General features: G+C 33.7%; 1 protein-coding gene across 5 annotated transcripts in view; it reads right to left on the bottom strand.

The window, feature by feature from the left end:
• COP1 (COP1 E3 ubiquitin ligase) overlaps window positions 1-20,222 on the bottom strand; it is a 270,583-nt gene that overhangs the window by 55,689 nt on the left and 194,672 nt on the right. For all 5 annotated transcript variants that reach the window (XM_061185681.1, XM_061185683.1, XM_061185682.1 and 2 more), the window contains 3 exons: window positions 13,558-13,675; window positions 10,718-10,842; window positions 9,502-9,662 (listed from right to left, as the gene is read on the bottom strand). In XM_061185681.1, the coding sequence (XP_061041664.1) occupies window positions 9,502-9,662; window positions 10,718-10,842; window positions 13,558-13,675 (404 nt within the window). The remainder of the gene's footprint in view (window positions 1-9,501; window positions 9,663-10,717; window positions 10,843-13,557; window positions 13,676-20,222) is intronic.

Raw genomic sequence — 20,222 nt, 5'->3', positions numbered from 1 at the left:
ATGGATAGGAATCATGAGAGATTTAGGTGAAGAAAAGATCTCCATGAGAACACAAAGTTTTAGTTAAAAACACTTTACAATAAATGTTTCATTATATAAAGTTTTATTTGTTAGAAATAAGGACAGAAAGAATATATTTCACTGTATGACTAAAAAAGATGCCCTTGCCTAATATAATTATAACTTTGTACAGTACGGATGATAACATTGTTAACAAATTCCCAGGCTAAGTTTTGCTGGATTTGGTTTCAAAGGAGGGAAATTAGGGAAATCATTATCCTGACATCCTTCACTACTGAGTTAGAGAAACTTCCAATATGACTTCTGGTGTTTCAATCCACAAGAGAAAAAAACCCCACCCTTAATAACCAAAGCTTTTTCTGAGGATACAATGTGTGTACACACACACACACACACACGTCACTCCTGAAGAGTTATGAGAGTCTTAAGTGTCCTTTACAAGCATTGCCTTTTACCATTAGATATCTATTTAGAATTGGTGACCCAAGGCTAGATAATCTTGTACGATGTAACAGCCTCAGCGGGAGTCACCATGGACTCAAGGTCTGCCTCCAACAAAAATATGGTGTCCCTTTACATAGACATGATCACTTTACAGAAAGTAACTTGCATTCTTGAATTAATTTATATTTCGTTCCAATAGTTTCAGATAAGAATTACGCCACAGAATTGTTCCACAGATACAGAACATATATAATCTCCTTTACCTAACTTCCAATCTCTGAATAAAGCAGTGATGATAAAAAAAGATATGACAGAAATAAAGAATAACAATATTGTCCAAATTTACCTTTGCTTTGTAGCATTACTTTCAAGGTGGATGTGGGGTGTAGGAAATAATGGAATAGATATAAATGACTAATACCAAATTGCCAAAGGACTATAATTATAAAACAATATCTCAGTTGCATAGTATTTCCTTTTCAAGCAAGAATTTCTTAAGAAACAAACAAACAAAAAAACCAGTTCTCAGTATGTAAGCACACAATTTGTAAAAAATCAAAAGTTAATGTTTTAGAAAATTGTTTATGGAAACAAGTGATTAAAAAAGATTATTTTACTAACAAGATATTTTCAAACTGGCAAAGATACTGGCATTATATTCCATGTTTTATGGGCATGGTCAAACTGAAACCCCTGGACTTTCTCAGTGCAAGACCAAATGGAAATAGATTGTTCTAGAAGGCAATCTATCAGTTTTTATCAGAAGCTATATGAATAAAGCTATTCATTTAATAAATCTCAAGTTCTCTTCTAAAGAATTAATTAGAAATTTAAAGATTTATTGCAAAAATATTCAAGAAGTAGTAAAAGTAAACATGAGTATCTTCAACAAAACAACGGTATACCAGTTATGGTAAATCCTTAGACTAGAATAATATGGAACCATTGAAAACACTCTTTACAAAATATATTCAGACCTGGGAAATGTTCATGACAAAGGCAAAAGGTAAAGAATACATGATAATATATAAAATATTCACTGTTATTGGGAAAAAAGTTCCTTTGAATGGAAAAATTACGTGGTTAATTACATTAAAATGTTCATATTACTTATTTATGGGAAAAGTGTTATCTGATATTTTCTTGTTTTTTGTTTTTCTAAATTCTCTAAAACATACATGTATTCACTTCTAATTGTTTCTGTCAGTAATAAGCTACTATAATCATTAAAAAACAAAACAAAACAAAACCTAAGAGATAATGTTCCAAGATGATCGCAATATTCTCCACCAATGCGCTTGCCAGGTAGATTCAATCACTCTGACTCCATACTCTCCTAATATAAAGCTGCAAAAAACTTTTTTTGAATCAACTCTAAATTAGTTTTAAGGATAATTACTTAATGAATTATCCAAATCATATCACTACTGCCTTTCAGGAGGAAGGGAGGGAGGGAAGGAAGAAATAAATCTTCTGTTAGTCTACATTAATACCTGCTAGAAATTGTGAGTAAACAGAATACTTTAGAAAGAAAGATTGAAACTAGAACAAACATGAACTGTTGATTACAGACTTTAATGATCCAGATAATGGCTGTGTCCAGTAAGTATCAGAGAGCAAACGTTACTACATCTGGACACAAGAGGTTAAAATAAATTATGAGGTACTTTTCAAGGAAGTAAAGTCACAAAATGAATTGAAACTGTAGTCTAATAGCCCACCATTCTCTATATTCAAAAGTATAATTGACTGCTGTATATGGAAATAAAGCAAACTACACTTATTTCAAAGATAGGGTAATTATTCAAATGGAATGTATTTGGATGTTCAATCATATATGGATATAATACATTCAAGTACACAGTTTTAGAATTTACAATTGTTTCTTCAAATAAATGAATAGTAAATTTCTCTTATTACATCAAGTTAAACAAGCTCATTTCAGCTATATTTAAAAAATAAGCAGTGGGGAAATTAAATTCCAAAGCCCAAATAAAAATAGAGTGATATGTGGTATTCCAAGTAGTTATTTCTCATAAATTCCTCCTTTTTGTAAAAAAAAAATCATGAAGTTAAAACTGAAATAGGCAATGCAAATAAGATTTACTCTTGGGGGTTAAAATCCTAAGAATTTGGCAATAACAGAATATCCATATGTCAATAATTCTAAATTACTAAAGTTTAATTAAAATATCTTCAAATTAATTAAAATAATAAAGTAAAAACAAAATATAAAATGAAGAATTCTGCATTCTTCATTAGTATAGAGTAACTATTACCATCTCTAAGTATTCTAGGGAGGACCTATGTTGTAAAATAAAAAAAATTCTAAAAAGAAGCATTTTCAATACAGTTCAAACAAAACTTATCCTAAAACTCCTTTGAAAAGTAAATGTGGTACAAGAGGTTGTGGCACTTTAATGGTAGAAATGCTGGAGCCACTACCTTCGCAAGCAAAGCTACAGAACAAAGGACAGAAGACGGTCAGCAAACCCTAAAGTGACTGAATAAAAGTGCTTTTAGACACAGGGAAAGTATTAGGAAGAAAAAGAGAAAGGACAAAGTACTGTCCCTCAGATTAAAAGAAACAACTTTAGACATATTCTCTGTCTTTAAACAGAAGTAATTAAAAGCAAATATTGTAAGCCTAGAAGAAAAAGTAGACTACATGGCAAAGATGAAGGTGGGAGAGAAGCATCCTGCTAACTTCCACAGCACTGTGAAATAAAAGGAGAAACGCAATACAATGAACTTAACCAGCATCTTAAAACAGGGCAGTGTATAGCGTTCTTTCCGTTTTATATGCAGAATGGTAGAAATAAAAAGAGTAGAAATTATATATAATCTTGGCTGATTACTCAAAACAGGACTTGAGATTACTGGTTCATTTTCAGCCAGAAGTAGCCAAAAAGAAAAATAAATGTATCTAGATTATAGGAAAAAACAAGGCTAGACAAAAATTTAATCTGCAGGAAAATATCCTAAATTTTTATAAAACCAAGATACTGTCTTAAGAGAATATATCTATTTGTATTTGTGTCTCTTCCTCTACCACTCATTCTTAATTTCTCATTCCCTCTCTATGACTAAATCACTACCATAAATGGTAACATAAAGATATATGTAATTTTTATACCATCATTAACTGAATAGTTTTATGCTTTCTATTCATTCATACAGTAGATTTGATATACCACTAATATATGTCCAAACACTAAAAAAACTTTCAAAGTTAACCTATTTCATAAGTGCCCTTAAACTGATCTCTTCCTTGTGATCAAAATTATGTAGGATAGAAATAAAGCATAGAAAGACAATGAAATGTTTGGCTACTGATTTCATGTCTTAAAAAAGTAATCTGGACTTGGACAATATGGGGAGGGGGAGGGGTAAGATGTGACAGGGTTAGAGAGTGGCATGGACATATGTACACTACCAAATGTAAAACAGATAGCTAGTGGGAAGCAGCCGCATAGCACAGGGAGATCAGCTCGGTGCTTTGTGACCACCTAGAGGGGTGGGATAGGGAGGGAGGGAGGGAGGGAGATGCAAGAGGGAAGAGATATGGGAACATATGTATATGTATAACTGATTCACTTTGTTATAAAGCAGAAACTAACACACCATTGTAAAGCAATTATACTCCATTAAAGATGTTTAAAAAAAAAAAAAAGTAATCTAGGTGAGATTAAACATTGTATTATTTTCTTATTCCCCAAAACAGTTCTCTGCACTTCACCATCTCCAGCTGTCTCCCTTTCCTCTCTTTCTTAAAACCATTCCAGTCAAACTTTTGTCTTACCACTCCTGTCATTTTTTTGCTCATCTTACTTGTATTAGTAGCATCTGACAAAGCTTAACCAATTCCTACTTTTTTTTTTTTTTTAGTTGTCATGTCTTATAAATCTTTTTTTATTTATAGGTTTCCTTTCATCTCTTTTTCTCCCTTGCAATTTATGTGTTGAAGAAACTTGACTGCTTAACAATTTCTGATAGTCTTGGGGATTTTTCTCCTTCATTACCATGGTTCTTTACCATATTCCTTTTTCCTCTGTATTTCCTGTAAGCGGTTAAGTTTAGAGGCTTAATCAAACATGGGTTTAGTTGACTTCATAGGGTCTCTTCTGTCAGGAGGCCCAATGTATGGCATCTCTCTCTCTCTCTCTGTGATGCTGTAGCTGGATGCTCAGATCCATTGGTTAGGTTGCAAAATGAGATATTCAAATTTTATCATTACTGCTTTATTTTTATTGTTTTAAAACAGCTTTATTGAGATATAATTCACATACTATACAATTCATCCATTTTAAGTGTACAATTCAATGGTTTTTTGTATATTCATAGATATGTGCAACTATCACCACACTCAATTTGAGAATATTTCATCATGTCAGAAAGCAACCCTGTACCCTTTAGCTATCATCTCCCTATCTCTCGCCCGCCTCAGCCCTAAGTAACCACTAATCTACTTTTAGTCTCTATAGATTTCCCTCTTCTAGACTTTCATATCAATGGCCAATTCCTCCTCCTTGAAAAACCTTCTTCACTTGGCTTCCCAGGCATCAGTTTTCCTACTATTGATAACTATTCCTCAGTCTTTTTGTTGATTCTTCCGCATTGCCTAAATCACTGAACATTGAAGTACCCTCAAGTAAGGTACTCATACTACTTCTAATCTCTGATTACACTCCCTTGGAGAGATCTTATCCCATTTCTTGCTTAAATATCATATGTTGACAGCTACCAAATTTATATGCCTAGCCCCACAATCTGCTGTGAACTCCAACTTGGCAGGTCCACTTACACGGCAAGTAATACCTCAAACTTAACCAGTTCACAACTTTCCTGTGAATCCAAAATTGACATCTCCACTTAGTATTTTTAGTAACTCTCAAATCAGGCCGGTCTAGAGGTCAAATCCTGGTCTTCTCCCCCGATCTTCTCCCATAAGACAGTTCCTCTGGTAGTCTTCTCCATCTTAAGGAACGGCAATTCCACTCTTAAAGATGCTTGGGGAAAAAACCTCAGTGTCAACCTAGACTTTTCTCTATCGTTCTCCACATGTAATCTATTGGCAATTGTATTTATTCCAGTTTCAAAATATGAACAAGATCTGACTACTTCTCACTGGCTTACCACTATTTAATCTTACCTGGATTATTACAACAGCCTTCCTGATCCCTTATGTCTGTTCTCTACAAAACAGCCAAACTGATTTTTAAAAAATTTAAGTCATATTGTATCGCTACTTTGCTCAAAATCTTACAACGGCTCCCAACTCCCAGGAAAAACAAAAGTCCTTACAACGGTAAACATGCTCTATTGAAACAGCTCTTCTTCACTGCTCTGAAATTATCTACTACTCCCCACCTAGATCACTGTAGTACAGCAACACTGGCCTTCTTTCTGTTCCTGGAACACTAATCGCATTCTTACTTCAAGACCTTTGAACTGTTTACTACACCTGGAATACTCTTCTCCTACATTTAAACATGGATTACATCTTCATCTCCTTCTAGTCTTTGCTCTAATTCAGCTACTCAGTAAGGAATTCTGTCACCACCAATTGAAAATTACAACTCACTACTCTAGCACCCCCATCCCACTTTCCTGCTTAGTTTTTCCCCAAAGCACTTGTCACCTTCATATATATGTATTTTTTTTGTCTGCTCCAGCACATAAGATTCTAAGTCTCCTAAGAGGACCAGGACTTCTTACAGTTTTGTTCAGAGTTTATCTCCAGGATCTAAAACTATGACTGCACATACTAAGTATCTGCTGAATAAATGAACAAAGGAGTGTCTCACTCCTTCTGCCTCACCTAAAATAAGGAAACGAAGTTATTTTTTGTAGCTAATCAAAGTGACAGTTATATAAAAGTCAGATTTAAATTAAATCTGGAATGGTACTGAAGTGAGTTACAGAACTTTCAATCTTTTTATTGTGAAATAAACAAGTTCCCTGGTGATGCTGCTGTTTTGGTCTAGGTAGCATACTTTAAGAACTTACTTTGGGGGTTATCCTATGAACTACAATATGCATCCTTTCAGTCTAACATTAATTAGTTCTTTTGCCACCTTCCTTGACAAAACAAGGACTTGAGAACATTTTAATTACATTTATTCTTCTGACTTATGTTATTATTGTCAAGTACTTAATTCTATGTGTGTATTAAGTCCAACAAGACATCACTGCTTTATACAGTCAACATGCATTTAGATTTACTGCATATTTACCATTTCTATTGCTTTACATTCCTTTCTGCATGTCTTACCTTTGTCTTCATTTTCTGCATTTTTTTCCTTCTGCCTTAAGAATTACCTTTAAAATTTTCTTTAGTGTAAGTCTGCTGGTGGCAAAATCTTCATTTTAATTCATCTAAAAATGTCTTTATTTTACCTTTGTCTTGAGAGATTTTCATTGGATATGGAATTTTAGATTGGCAGGTATTTTCCTTCACACACTGAAGATCTGGCTCCACTATCTTTTGATTTCTGCTGCTTCATTGAGAAGTTGGCTGTCAGCCTAATCACTCATCCTTTGAAGACAGTTTTTCTCTGCCTTCCTTTAAGAATCCCCCATTGTATTTTATTTTCAGCAGTTTCGCTATGATGTGTCCCACCACCAACAGGGGTCACAGGATCAGGCGCAGTTAGTTTTAATCTAGCACTTAGTTAGCTTTATAGAAGGATATAAGATAGGATATTCAGCATGCACAGCATCTTCACACTCATCAGGAGGCCAAGCAACTATTCACATGCATAGCTTCTTAGATCAAACCACACAGAGTGAGCACAGCTGCCAAGGACAGCTGAAGTGCAGGTGGTTCACCTCAATACAGAGATGTGCCTTGGTTTCCTGCCAGTCTTGTATTGTTCACATTGCATAGATGTAAGGCCAACATGTCAACTCACAATTCTCTCAGTCCAGAGGCAATACAGATGAGGGTTCATAATAAATTTAAGAGATAACTAGCTCTTAGCACATAACATTCCTTATTTGTCTTAATTTATTTCCACAGAAGAGTGCTATGAGAAGGCAGACCCAAGGTCAGATTTTCAGCAGGCCTAGGTCTGTTCAGGGTCCAGATTTGATATTAAATCTGTACTCACAATGTAAGTTTCAAGTCATTTATTCTCTGGGGTATGAAGGCTTATTGAATCTCTGCCTTACTGTCTTTCAGCAATTTTGTAAAGCTTTCAACAATAATGATTTCTAATATCTGCTTTGGCTGCATTATTTCTCTCCCCTCCTTTTAGGTCTCCTATTGAATATGTTCAACTTTCTTACTTCAAGCTCTATCTCTGTTCTCTTTTTTTCCCATCATTTTTTGTCTCTCATGCTTCCTTCTATATATTTTCTTCTAACTTTCCTAAAAGTTCATTAATTCTCTTTTCAACTGTGTCTTATCTTCCACTCAACCCATCCACTAAGTTCTTAATTTTGGTAATTATATTTTTTTAGTTCTAGAATTTTCATTTTAAAAATACTTTTCATTTCCCAATTGAAATTTTCAACCTTGTCTTTCATCTTGTCAGCATGGTTATTTTTAGGCTATGTCTGATAATATCCAGAGCTGCTGTGATTTTGTTTCTATTGTTCAATGCTTATACTAAATTTATTCATGTCGTCTTGCCTTTTCCTATGTCTGTTTATTTTTTGTTGTGTCCTAGTTATATTTGCAATTTTGAAAAAAATAAAATTCTGAGATGATCTTCTTTAGAAGGTTTTCTTGCAGAGAGGATTTAATTTTGCATTTGCTAACACTAGCAATCTAAGATCACCTCAATTTACTCAGGATTGATATGATCTGAAGTTGAGTTGCAAAATCACTGGGGGCTTATCTTCTACTGCTTTACCCTAGACTAGAGCCCTTTGGGGACATAAACCAAGGTGAGTTCACCCATATGGTGGTGAGCACTAGACTCCATTCCCTGTGCCCCCGTGAAGCTACCATAAGTGCTCTCAGCCATTCTACCAAAATTGGCAAATGCTCCCAGGGGAAAAGAATACTCAAAAGCCAGGCTCACATTCCTAGACTGGTAATTCTTTCCTATCTTGTTTACTTTCCAATGACTTAAAACAGGTTTTGGTTTTTAAAATATATATATTGAATACTTGGTCTAACTTTTCCACTTCTACTTAGAGGGAGAGTTGGTCCAAATCACCTAGTCTGCCATTGCCAAAACTGAAGTTGAGTAACAGAACTGTAAACAAGATAGCTTGAATATACCTAATTAAACTGTACCTGGAACTCAGATGTCTTAAAGTAACCATCAAGTAGAATTTTTTGGTGTCGAAACTAAAACCAAGTCAGCACCTAAAAAGCTAATTTTTAAAAAGATGACATTAATGCATGACTAATGTTTACAAAATCAAGACAATAAAAACGATTATTTCTTCATATAACTTATGAGAAAGCTTGTACTTTAAAATGTATGAATAAATGAAAAGTTTGAGGAAACTTTTTTTTGGGGCAACCTAGAAGTGCAACTTGCTTGTTAACTGAATGTGTTTAAATATTCTTGTATAAACGTATTTTGTAGAGAGCAATTCTATCCTGAAATAGTATTTAATTAGGTATATATACAGGCCACTCTCTCCTTTACCTACATCAATTGTTTTCCTTCTAATACAATACCAGGTTCAGCTGAATGTTTACTGAGCCTATATTGCATGTGACTAATAAGGAAAATGAGACACAGTGTGTTTTCTGGAGAAATTTCCAGTCCTATGGGAGAAGAGATAGAGATAATGTGATAATGCTGTAACAGAGGTATGTACATGATGCTATGGGCACACAGGAGAGACATCATGTCAGCATGAAGTGACATTCCAATTACTGTTCCATTAGTGACACTTCAATGACTACTTTCTAAAATGCCTGTTTCCTTTGGTGATGCAATACTAAGCAAAAAAGAAAATGTATATAACATATCAATTTATATTTTAAACTTAAAAAAACTTACCTGTGTATACGTAAATACAATGCATTATATGAGACACCAAGGTGAAAAAACTGATATAAAAACTCACCCCATCTGGCAGTGCCCTCCAGCACACAGCGCTAACGAACTCATTTGTATCATCTTCTTTTCGGTCTTTGTCCAGAACACTTTTGACCGTATCAAACTTAAAAGTTAGCAAAGTCTTAGAAAGTCCTTTATAGTACAGGTAAAGAGAGTTGTTCTCGCTGCCTGAAAAAAATTTAAAAATAATTTTTTTAGAGTGGGAGAACTTAGAATTAGGATATCACATTCATAAGGTAACTATCACTCAATGTTTAAGGTCAAAGACTAATAATCTTTTATGGTAAATATGAAAGACCAGAGCCCAGGATTTCTTGGGAATCATATGAGAAAAGGATTCACAGAAAAAAACTTATACTTTCCAAATCTAAAGAAATAACCCACTGTCAAATGATATAACAATACTGATACAAAAATCATTTTAGCAGAGGTCTAGAGAAGAACCAGAAGTGTGTTATTATAGCATGACCTTGAATTACATTTATAAAGATTTTTATCTAGAGGGGAATAAAGTTATAGCACTTAAAAAGGCAGATTTTAATAATCTACAAAACTTATTTCCCATTCCCCAATAAAAGATGAGTAGTCTAGAAACCTATATTTTTGAGCAGTCTATCAAAGTAAGAGATTTGCTTTGACAGGGTTTAGGTTCATATATATGTAGAGATAGTCAACTTTACTGAATAAAAGGCCAAGTCACTTGAAAGTACTGACGAACGTTCATATATTCAGGCATCAGATGTATTAAAGCATTTGAACAGTACCAAATTTGATTTTTCTACTTCTAATTTAAATTTGTATAAATTATCAACAATGAAAGTCCTAGAATAACAGATCAAGACTACCCAAACAGACTGTTTATTGAAGGGAACATTATATAGGGGAAAATGAACATCAAGCTTTAGAAGACAAATGTCTCCAAAATTAAGATATCAGCAGAAACTAATATTTTCTGTCTTCTACATAACATCTATAGAAATTATATTTTACCGGAGAACAACTACAAAACGTATTTAACAATCTTATGCTATTTCATGTGGTCAGGGCTTGTGCTCAGTGAAGGAGAGAAGGGCTAATGCTTTTTCTAATCCGAGGAAAATTCAACATGCTACCTTCTGAATGTATAGATCATTTCCTGAATTGGTATGTAGTCTATTCCACTGAATGCAATTTCAGTGACAGATATCTATTTAAAAGTTCCAGGAAACGACAGTTTCACTTACCACAAGCTATATAATCTCCATTGGAAGCGAGGCCTACAAAGTTTTTTTCATTGATATGACCCTTGAAGGAACGTAGACAGTATGGCTTCCCTACATTCCACAGCTTTAGCTGGCTGTCTGTTGAACTGAGATAAACACAAAAAGTTAGAACAACTTTAAGATCTCATTACATGAAACCCATCACTACTAATTAGAGGCAATCCAGCTTGGTGGTTGAGAATGCAGACTCTGGAGCTACACTGTCTTGACTCAGAATGGTCAATATGCCATTAGTTTGCTTTTGACCTTAGGAAAGTTATACAACCTCTTTGGCCTCAATTTTTTCATCAGTTAAATGTGAAATATAATGATTCCTATCTTACAGAATTAGATGAATTCTATAAGATACTGCAAAAATTAAATTAATTCATTTTAAATGCTTTCAATAGTACCTGGGCATGTAGGAAGTAACAAACATTAGCCATCATACCATCATCATCAAACAACAAGAGAGCTCTATTGGCAGTTGTGCTTAATTTCAGTTGTTCCAGTTGATTTGATTTACTTTTCAACTGTTGAATTATATTAGTATACTGAATATAAACTACTGATATTTTCACAGCTTAGTTGTACCTACAGGGGTGGAATACTATGAATGGTTGAATGGTCTATATAGTTTATCTTAATAAAATAATACGCAAATGCAGCTATTAATCAAAAAATAACTGAATATAAAAATCACTGCTAATCCTATCACACAGTCTTAGGATTTGAATAAAATACCATGTTTTTGTTTTCTTCTGACTTTTTGTTACAAAATTTGGATCATACAACATATATTATTTTGTAAAGTGCTTCTTCCTCGTTCAACAATTTGTTTTACATTGTTTATGTAAAATAAATATGTTTCTATATCTTTATTAATGACTATACAATAAATCATCTTTTCTCTTGCTCTAACATTCATAGCATAGGGCAACACGCTAAATGTTTTACATAGATTATTTTATTCAGAGATTCACAACATAAGTAGTATTATTAGCTCCATTTCAGAGGTGAGGAAACAGATTTAGAAGGTTAAGGATATTTTCAAGGTACCACAGCTAGTAAATAGTAGAGCCAAGATTGAAACTGTCTTATTTCAGAGGCCAAACTCCAAACACTTCTCTATTGCTTCTCATCATTTTTCAACATAACATCTATTCTTAGACATTTATGTTGTTTTTTGGTTTTTTTTGGCCATGCGACGTGGCTTGCGGGATCTTAGTTCCCCGACCTGGGATTGAACCCAGGCCCCAGCAGTAGAAGCGCAGAGTGCTAACCACTGGACTGCCAGGGAATTTCTGACATTTATGTTGTTTTAAATTTGTTTTTTGCTCAACAATATTGCACTGAAAATCCCTTTATATGTGTGTGTGTGTGTGTGTGTTTGTGCATAGTCCAAGAATTCAGAGGCTGCAGCAATATGTATATAGTTTAATATTACTTTTTAATATTTTCAAACATACTTGTGGGTAAATGTCTTACATACTTCTAACACAAATATGTCCAAGAGGAAAATCATCATGATTTATAAAAACTAAGAAGGAAAAAAGACTGGTGAATATACAAACCACAAATCTGCATTAAAAAGGTCAACTAAGATTTCCAATTCATACAATTAAGTATACATATACTTCAACTAGTTGAAATCAAACTAATTGATTCAACACTTATAAATCTGTAATTTAAGAAAAATACTTTTAACATATAATCTATCATTCATATTTGAATCTGAATAAAATTTTAATTATTTACTGCCCATTATTACTCCTAAAGATGGTATACTTTTTGACTGGTTACCACTTAATTTAGATTTGTGAACTAATTTCCTCTATTAACTCCTCTTAGAAAGCTCAGCTCTCACTTTCTTTTTTTCCCTTTTTGTAACTCAATTCAAATTACCTTGTTAAATCAACTCAAATTACCAAGTTCTTATCTAGAGCAACCAGTATGGAGGCAGATGTGGTGGGAGATCCCAAGTATAAGGCACTGGCATTAATAATCTCCTAAGAGATATTAGAAACTATGTGAAAGAAAGAAAACAATGTACAATTAGGCTTGAGAAGAAATAATATGTATGAAAAAAAGGAGACTGAGAATGGGTATTTACTAGAATAATACAAAATAAAGAGAACAATGATATGGATAACAGAAAGAAGAGACTGTCTCTTAGTAGAAAAGCTTACTCAACAGTATTTTAGCAATTGAGATTTACCTGGTTGACACCTTGTTTCCTTCAACAAAATAAAAGACAACTAAAAGCTTATTTTATGATTCTTTAGTTCAGAAGGTTTCTCAAAGGATATTCATCAGGTGTAAGCAGTCATATTTAGAAAGTTCTCTTCAAAACATATTTAAAACTCACCATGAAATCATAGGGAGATCAAATAACATGGAATCATGAAAGTCAACCAAATATTGTTTAAAACCAAAAATGATACTACTATACTGCAATATAGATAAATATATAATAACATATTAGTGGTCTTAAATAAATAAAACACTTCTCATTCTACTGCATCGACTATATTGCTTCTCTCTTTTTAAGGAGCAGGAGCTGAAATCCAATCTGAAGTTCAAATGTTTAAGGGGGCAACATTAAAAAATAGTATCATCTGGATTTTATTCACAAATAACATATAAAAGTGAGCAATACAGACTAGAATATACATGTATTTTAATTAGACAAGTTATAAAAATCTACTATTTAAGAAAAAGTGCATATACCACAGTGTTATTCTTCACAAAACCCACGGTGACATTACAAACTGGTAAATGATGGCATGTTAAGCTCAACTTCTGAAAAGGGTAATACTTACGCAGAGACAATTTCCTCACCACTCACAAACTTTGCATAAGAGACTGCTTTTCGGTGTCCTTTGAATACCATGATTGGCTGTTTAGTGTTACGAAGATCATAGTAGTGAACACAGTGATCTAAAATAAAACAAAACAAACAAAAAGAGAAAAATGTAGTAAATGAAGAAATGGAAGGCAAAGCTTATTTTAACTGGTTTGGGTGTTTTTCATCAAATGTTTAAGAAACAACATCCCACCTATAACAGTCAGAAAACTAAGGGCAATGACTCCTTTTCAAAGATAAGAAGATACAGCAGGTTTTCTGTTTTGAATCTAGGAGACTATGGTTGTGTAAAAAAGTGTATATACATATGCCAATGTCAGTCTGAAAGGGAGTTCCACTGATATTTCTTGAGATCCTGGCTCTAGAAACAGTATTAAGGATTCAAAATAACTGGAAAAATTTTAACGTATCCTTACATTTTGATGGCTTTATAAAAGTAATGTAAACATTTTGGGTTTCTGGTTAAACAAAATGCAATATAATTTTATTCCCCACATTTGCTTTTTAAAATACACTTTCTTGAGACACATTTTACATATAATAAAAATCTACTCACTGTAAGTACATAATTCAATGATTTTTAGTAACGTTACCCAGTGGTGCAACCAACACCATAAATCAGTTTTAGAACATTTTCTTCATCCCAGTAAGATCCCTCATGCACATTTACCACCCACCACCCTAGGCAGCCACTATATTTTACCTCTATAAGTTTGCCTTTTCTGAACACTTTATATAAATGAAATCATACAATATGTGACTTTTATGTATGCATGGCTTCTTACACTTTATATGATGTTTTTGCAGCCCATCCATGTTTTAACACGTGTCAGCAGTTTATTATTTTCTATTGCTGAACAGTATCCATTGCATGGATATACCACATCTTGTCTGTCCACTCACCAGTTTATGGATATTTGTTTCCATTTTTTGGTTATTGTGAATAATGCTGCTATAAACAATCACATTCAAATCTTTGTGTGGACATTTATTTAGGTCTCAGGTAGATATCTGAAAAGTGTAATTACTGTGTCACGTGATAATTCTGTGTTTAACTTTTTAAGAAACTGACAAACTGGTCACTGTACCATTTCACATTCCCACCAGCAATACATGATGGTTCCAATTCCTTTACTTGAGTTCTTTGAAAATTTTGGATACACATCCAAAATGTGCTTTGCAAATATTTTCAACCTTTCTGTTGCTTATCTTTTTAGATAACTACAGAAGTTTTGAACTTTGATAAGGTCCAATTTATCTTTTTTTCTTTCATAGAACACACTCTTGGTGTTGCAAATATGAAAACTGACTAATCCAAGGTCTTAAAGATTTTTCTATTTTTTTTTCTAACAGCTTTATTGATTTGGTTCTTATGTTTAAGTCTGTGATCAATTTTAAGTTAATTTCTGTGTGTATGGTGTGAAGTAAAGGTCTTAGGTCATCTTTTTGCACATGGATGGATATGAATCCAGTTGTCCCAGTATCATTTGAGAACAGACTTTTTCCCCAATGAACCGCTTTGGCACCTCTGTTGAAAATGAATGGACTATAAATAAGGATTTTCTTCTGGATTCTTAATTCTAATCAACTGATCCACAGATGTCTACTCTTCTGCCAGTACAACAATGCCTTAATAACTACAGCTTTGTAATTTTGAAATTGGGAAGAAAAAGTCCTCAAATTTTTCTTTTTCCTCAAAATTGTTTTGCTCTTATTTGCCCCAACTGGTATCACAGCCTTTGATAGTTGTGATACTACATCTGATTGTTTTCAACAATACCCTGGGTACAGGTCTTTTCCCATGGAGACTCTGAATCAGGTCAAACAGAAACAACATCTTGCAAATGGAGCTTTTTCTTTTCTAGTGAGTTGTAAGTCAGGTCGAATAGTGAAAGTGATCTGGAAATGGGGATTTTTGAGAAGCTCCAAAACCAGTTTTTACCCCAGTGGTGACAACAAGGCTGCTGGTTTTCAAAGCTTCCATAACTATAATGTTAGTTCATTTTTATAAATTTGCCAGTATTTTTGTTGCTTATATGGAAAAGTATTCCCACATTGCAGTTTATGTTTATTATTGTAATTGCATTAAGTGATCACCTCAAATGACAGCATTCAGCTTATCCTGTGGAAGTACAAATGTATAGCTGTAATCTGTTCGGCATGTGTTAGAGTAAAAATGGAAGAAAAAAATCCTCCTTCATCCGCTGTGCTCATGTTAAATTTATCAGTAAAAGACAGTAAACTTCTCTCTTGCAGTAAATAATTCAAAATTGAAAAACATTTTAGTAAAATAAGTCTTTAATTTCTCAAGTTAATTTATAAGCTGAAAATAATGATACTATAAAATAGCATACTACAGTATAATGATATACTACCTCATTCTCAGGCTAATAAAAAAAACAAAAGGGGATGTAATATGTAAAAGATATAGGGGTATAAGTAAAGGTTAAATTATGTCATTGTGTATTGCAAAAAGATTTTTCAGTAGCTGGAATGAGAAAAGTACTGTGGAGACTGAGTAAGAAATGCAGGTGTTATCCTTCTCAAACTCTTCCAAAATACTGCAGAGGGAGGAACACTCCCCAACTCATTCTACGAGGCCACCATCACCCTGATACCAAAACCAGACAAAGATGTCACAAAGAAAGAAAACTACAGGCCAATATCACTGATGAACATAGATGCAAAAATCCTCAACAAAATACTAGCAAACAGAATCCAACAGCATATTAAAAGGATTATACACCATGATCAAGTGGGGTTTATTCCAGGAATGCAAGGATTCTTCAGTATATGCAAATCAATCAACGTGATACATCATATTAACAAATTGAAGGAGAAAAACCATATGATCACCTCAATAGATGCAGAGAAAGGTTTTGACAAAATTCAACACCCATTTATGATAAAAGCCCTGCAGAAAGTAGGCATAGAGGGAACTTTCCTCAACATAATAAAGGCCATATATGACAAACCCACAGCCAACATTGTCCTCAATGGTGAAAAACTGAAACCATTTCCACTAAGATCAGGAACAAGACAAGGTTGCCCACTCTCACCACTATTATTCAACATAGTTTTGGAAGTGTTAGCCACAGCAATCAGAGAAGAAAAAGAAATAAAAGGAATCCAAATTGGAAAAGAAGAAGTAAAGCTGTCACTGTTTGCAGATGACATGATACTATACATAGAGAATCCTAAAGATGCTACCAGAAAACTACTAGAGCTCATCAATGAATTTGGTAAAGTAGCAGGATACAAAATTAATGCACAGAAATGTCTTGCATTTCTATACACTAATGATGAAAAATCTGAAAGTGAAATTAAGAAAACACTCCCGTTTACCACTGCAACAAAAAGAATAAAATATCTAGGAATAAACCTACCTAAGGAGACAAATGACCTGTATGCAGAAAATTATAGGACACTGATGAAAGAAATTAAAGATGATACAAATAGATGGAGAGATATACCATGTTCTTGGATTGGAAGAATCAACATTGTGAAAATGACTCTGCTACCCAAAGCAATCTACAGATTCAATGCAATCCCTATCAAACTACCACTGGCATTTTTCACAGAACTAGAACAAAAAATTTCACAATTTGTATGGAAACACAAAAGACCCCGAATAGCCAAAGCAATCTTGAGAACGAAAAATGGAGCTGGAGGAATCAGGCTCCCTGACTTCAGACTATATTACAAAGCTACAGTAATCAAGACAGTTTGGTACTGGCACAAAAACAGAAATATAGATCAATGGAACAGGATAGAAAGCCCAGAGATAAGCCCACGCACATATGGTCACCTTATCTTTGATAAAGGAGGCAAGCATATACAGTGGAGAAAAGACAGCCTCTTCAATAAGTGGTGCTGGGAAAATTGGACAGGTACATGTAAAAGTATGAAATTAGAACACTCCCTGACACCATACACAAAAATAAACTCAAAATGGATTAAAGACTTAAAGGTAAGGCCAGACACTATCAAACTCTTAGAGGAAAACATAGGCAGAACACTCTATGACATAAATCACAGCAAGATCCTTTTTGATGCACCTCCTAGAGAAATGGAAATAAAAACAAAAATAAACAAATGGGACCTAATGAAACTTAAAGGCTTTTGTACAGCAAAGGAAACCATAAACAAGATGAAAAGACAACCCTCAGAATGGGAGAAAATATTTGCAAATGAAGCAACTGACAGAGCATTAATCTCCAAAATTTACAAGCAGCTCCTGCAGCTCAATATCAAAAAAACAAACAACCCAATCCAAAAATGGGCAGAAGACCTAAATAGACATTTCTCCAAAGAAGATATACAGATTGCCAACAGACACATGAAAGAATGCTCAACATCACTAATCATTAGAGAAATGCAAATCAAAACTACAATGAGGTATCATCTCACACCGGTCAGAATGGCCATCATCAAAAAATCTAGAAACAATGCTGGAGAGGGTGTGGAGAAAAGGGAACACTCTTGCACTGTTGGTGGGAATGTAAATTGATACAGCCACTATGGAGAACAGTATGGAGGTTCCTTAAAAAACTAAAAATAGAACTACCATATGACCCAGCAATCCCACTACTGGGCATATACCCTGAGAAAACCATAATTCAGAAAGAGTCATGTACCAAAATATTCATTGCAGCTCTGTTTACAATAGCCAGGACATGGAAGCAACCTAGGTGTCCATCATCGGATGAATGGATAAAGAAGATGTGGCACATATATACAATGGAATATTACTCAGCCATAAAAAGAAATGAAATGGAGGTATTTGTAATGAGGTGGATGGAGTTAGAGTCTGTCATACAGAGTGAAGTAAGTCAGAAAGAGAAAAAGAAATACAGTATGCTAACACATATATATGGAATCTAAGGAAAAAAAAAAAAAAAAGGTCATGAAGAACCTAGTGGCAAGACGGGAATAAAGACACAGACCTACTAGAGAATGGACTTGAGGATATGGGGAGGGGGAGGGGTGAGAAGTGACAGGGTGAGAGAGTGTCATGGACATATATACACTACCAAATGTAAAATAGCTAGCTAGTGGGAAGCAGTCGCATAGCACAGGGAGATGAGCTCGGTGCTTTGTGACCACCTAGAGGGGTGGGATAGGGAGGGTGGGAGGGAGGGAGATGCAAGACGGAAGAGATATGGGAACATATGTATATGTATAACTGATTCACTTTGTTATAAAGCAGAAACTAACACACCATTGTAAAGCAATTATACTTCAATAAAGTTGTTTAAAAAAAAAAAAAAAGAAATGCAGGTGTTTCTGTAGACATGGCAGCCTCAAAAGAAATTGTACTGCAGTACTCAGAACCAGCTTACCATGTGCGATTTATTTTCAGCAAAATATATACTAGCTATCACGTTACTGTTATTATGTTATCATGTTGGGTTTCTTTTCTTTTTTTGGTTTTATATTTTCACTGTATTTAGTTATAATTTGACTTGACTTTATAGTTGCTTTAAGAGCTAGGAACACACAAAGGTGATCTTCAGTTGTACATTTGTGCATATACTTTAGCAATATTATGATATAAATAATTTAGGTAAGTAGGTGAAGTCCTCAATAATTCTTTCCTTTATAAAAGGGAAGTCTTTCTGAAGTGTCACTATAATTCTAATAGTCTTAATAATTTGAAGATTTAGTATATGATCCCCCTTTCTTTTCCCCCTTTTTTACTTTGAAAAATTTCAAATTTGCAGAAAAGTAGAAAGAATAATACAATGAATACCTTTGTACCTTTCAGTCTAGACTCACCAACTGTAAGCATTTTACAAAATTTGCTTTATTCTCCCTTCTAAAAACAAACAAGCACACGTACTTTTTTTTCCCCTTGAACCATCTGAAAGTAAGTTTTAAATATCAGGATACTTTACCCATAAAAATGTCAGCACCCACCTTCTAAAAAGAAGAAAACTCTTCAAGAATATCATATGTCATATTCAAGAAATTAATATTGACATGAGAATAGAATTTAATATGTATTCTGTATTCAAATATCCCAACTGTTTAAAAAATATCCTGAAAACTATTTATTTAATTTTGCTAAAGGGTCACACACTATATTTAGTTTCTATGACTGTCATTTTATATATAACATTTTCATAATACTATTATTTTTGAAGCATCTAGGCTAGTTGTTTTGCGAAGTGTTCCACAAGTCTAAATTTGTCTGAATGTTTTCTCATTATTATGCTCTTATTACATAGCTTTGACAAGATTACTATAAAACTGATGGTCCTTCCTACTGCATCACATCAGGAGGCATATAATGTTTGTTCCATTGGTGGCCCTAAATTTGATTGCTTAGTTAAATGTCCCCATGGCCTTGTCAATGTAAACAGAATCTTTTTATTTTTCTTCAATTTTTTAATCAAACTATGCTACTTGTAAAACCATGAAGAGGAATACCAACAAAGAACAATTTCCAGTACAATGAATAATTTTCCTATAGGGATACTAAAAAAAATAAACCAAACCAAACCAAAACAAAGCAAAACACCCAAACAAACACAGTTTCACCATTAATAAGGTAATCATTGCTGATATGCTAAAATAATAGGGTGGAAATAATTTGTCTGGAATAGATGTAGAAATATC

The sequence above is a fragment of the Eubalaena glacialis genome, chromosome 3 (genome assembly GCF_028564815.1).
Source record: "Eubalaena glacialis isolate mEubGla1 chromosome 3, mEubGla1.1.hap2.+ XY, whole genome shotgun sequence".
Taxonomy (NCBI): domain Eukaryota; kingdom Metazoa; phylum Chordata; class Mammalia; order Artiodactyla; family Balaenidae; genus Eubalaena; species Eubalaena glacialis.
Note: the sequence above shows the minus strand (reverse complement) of the source record. Positions and strands in the feature narration are given on the sequence as shown.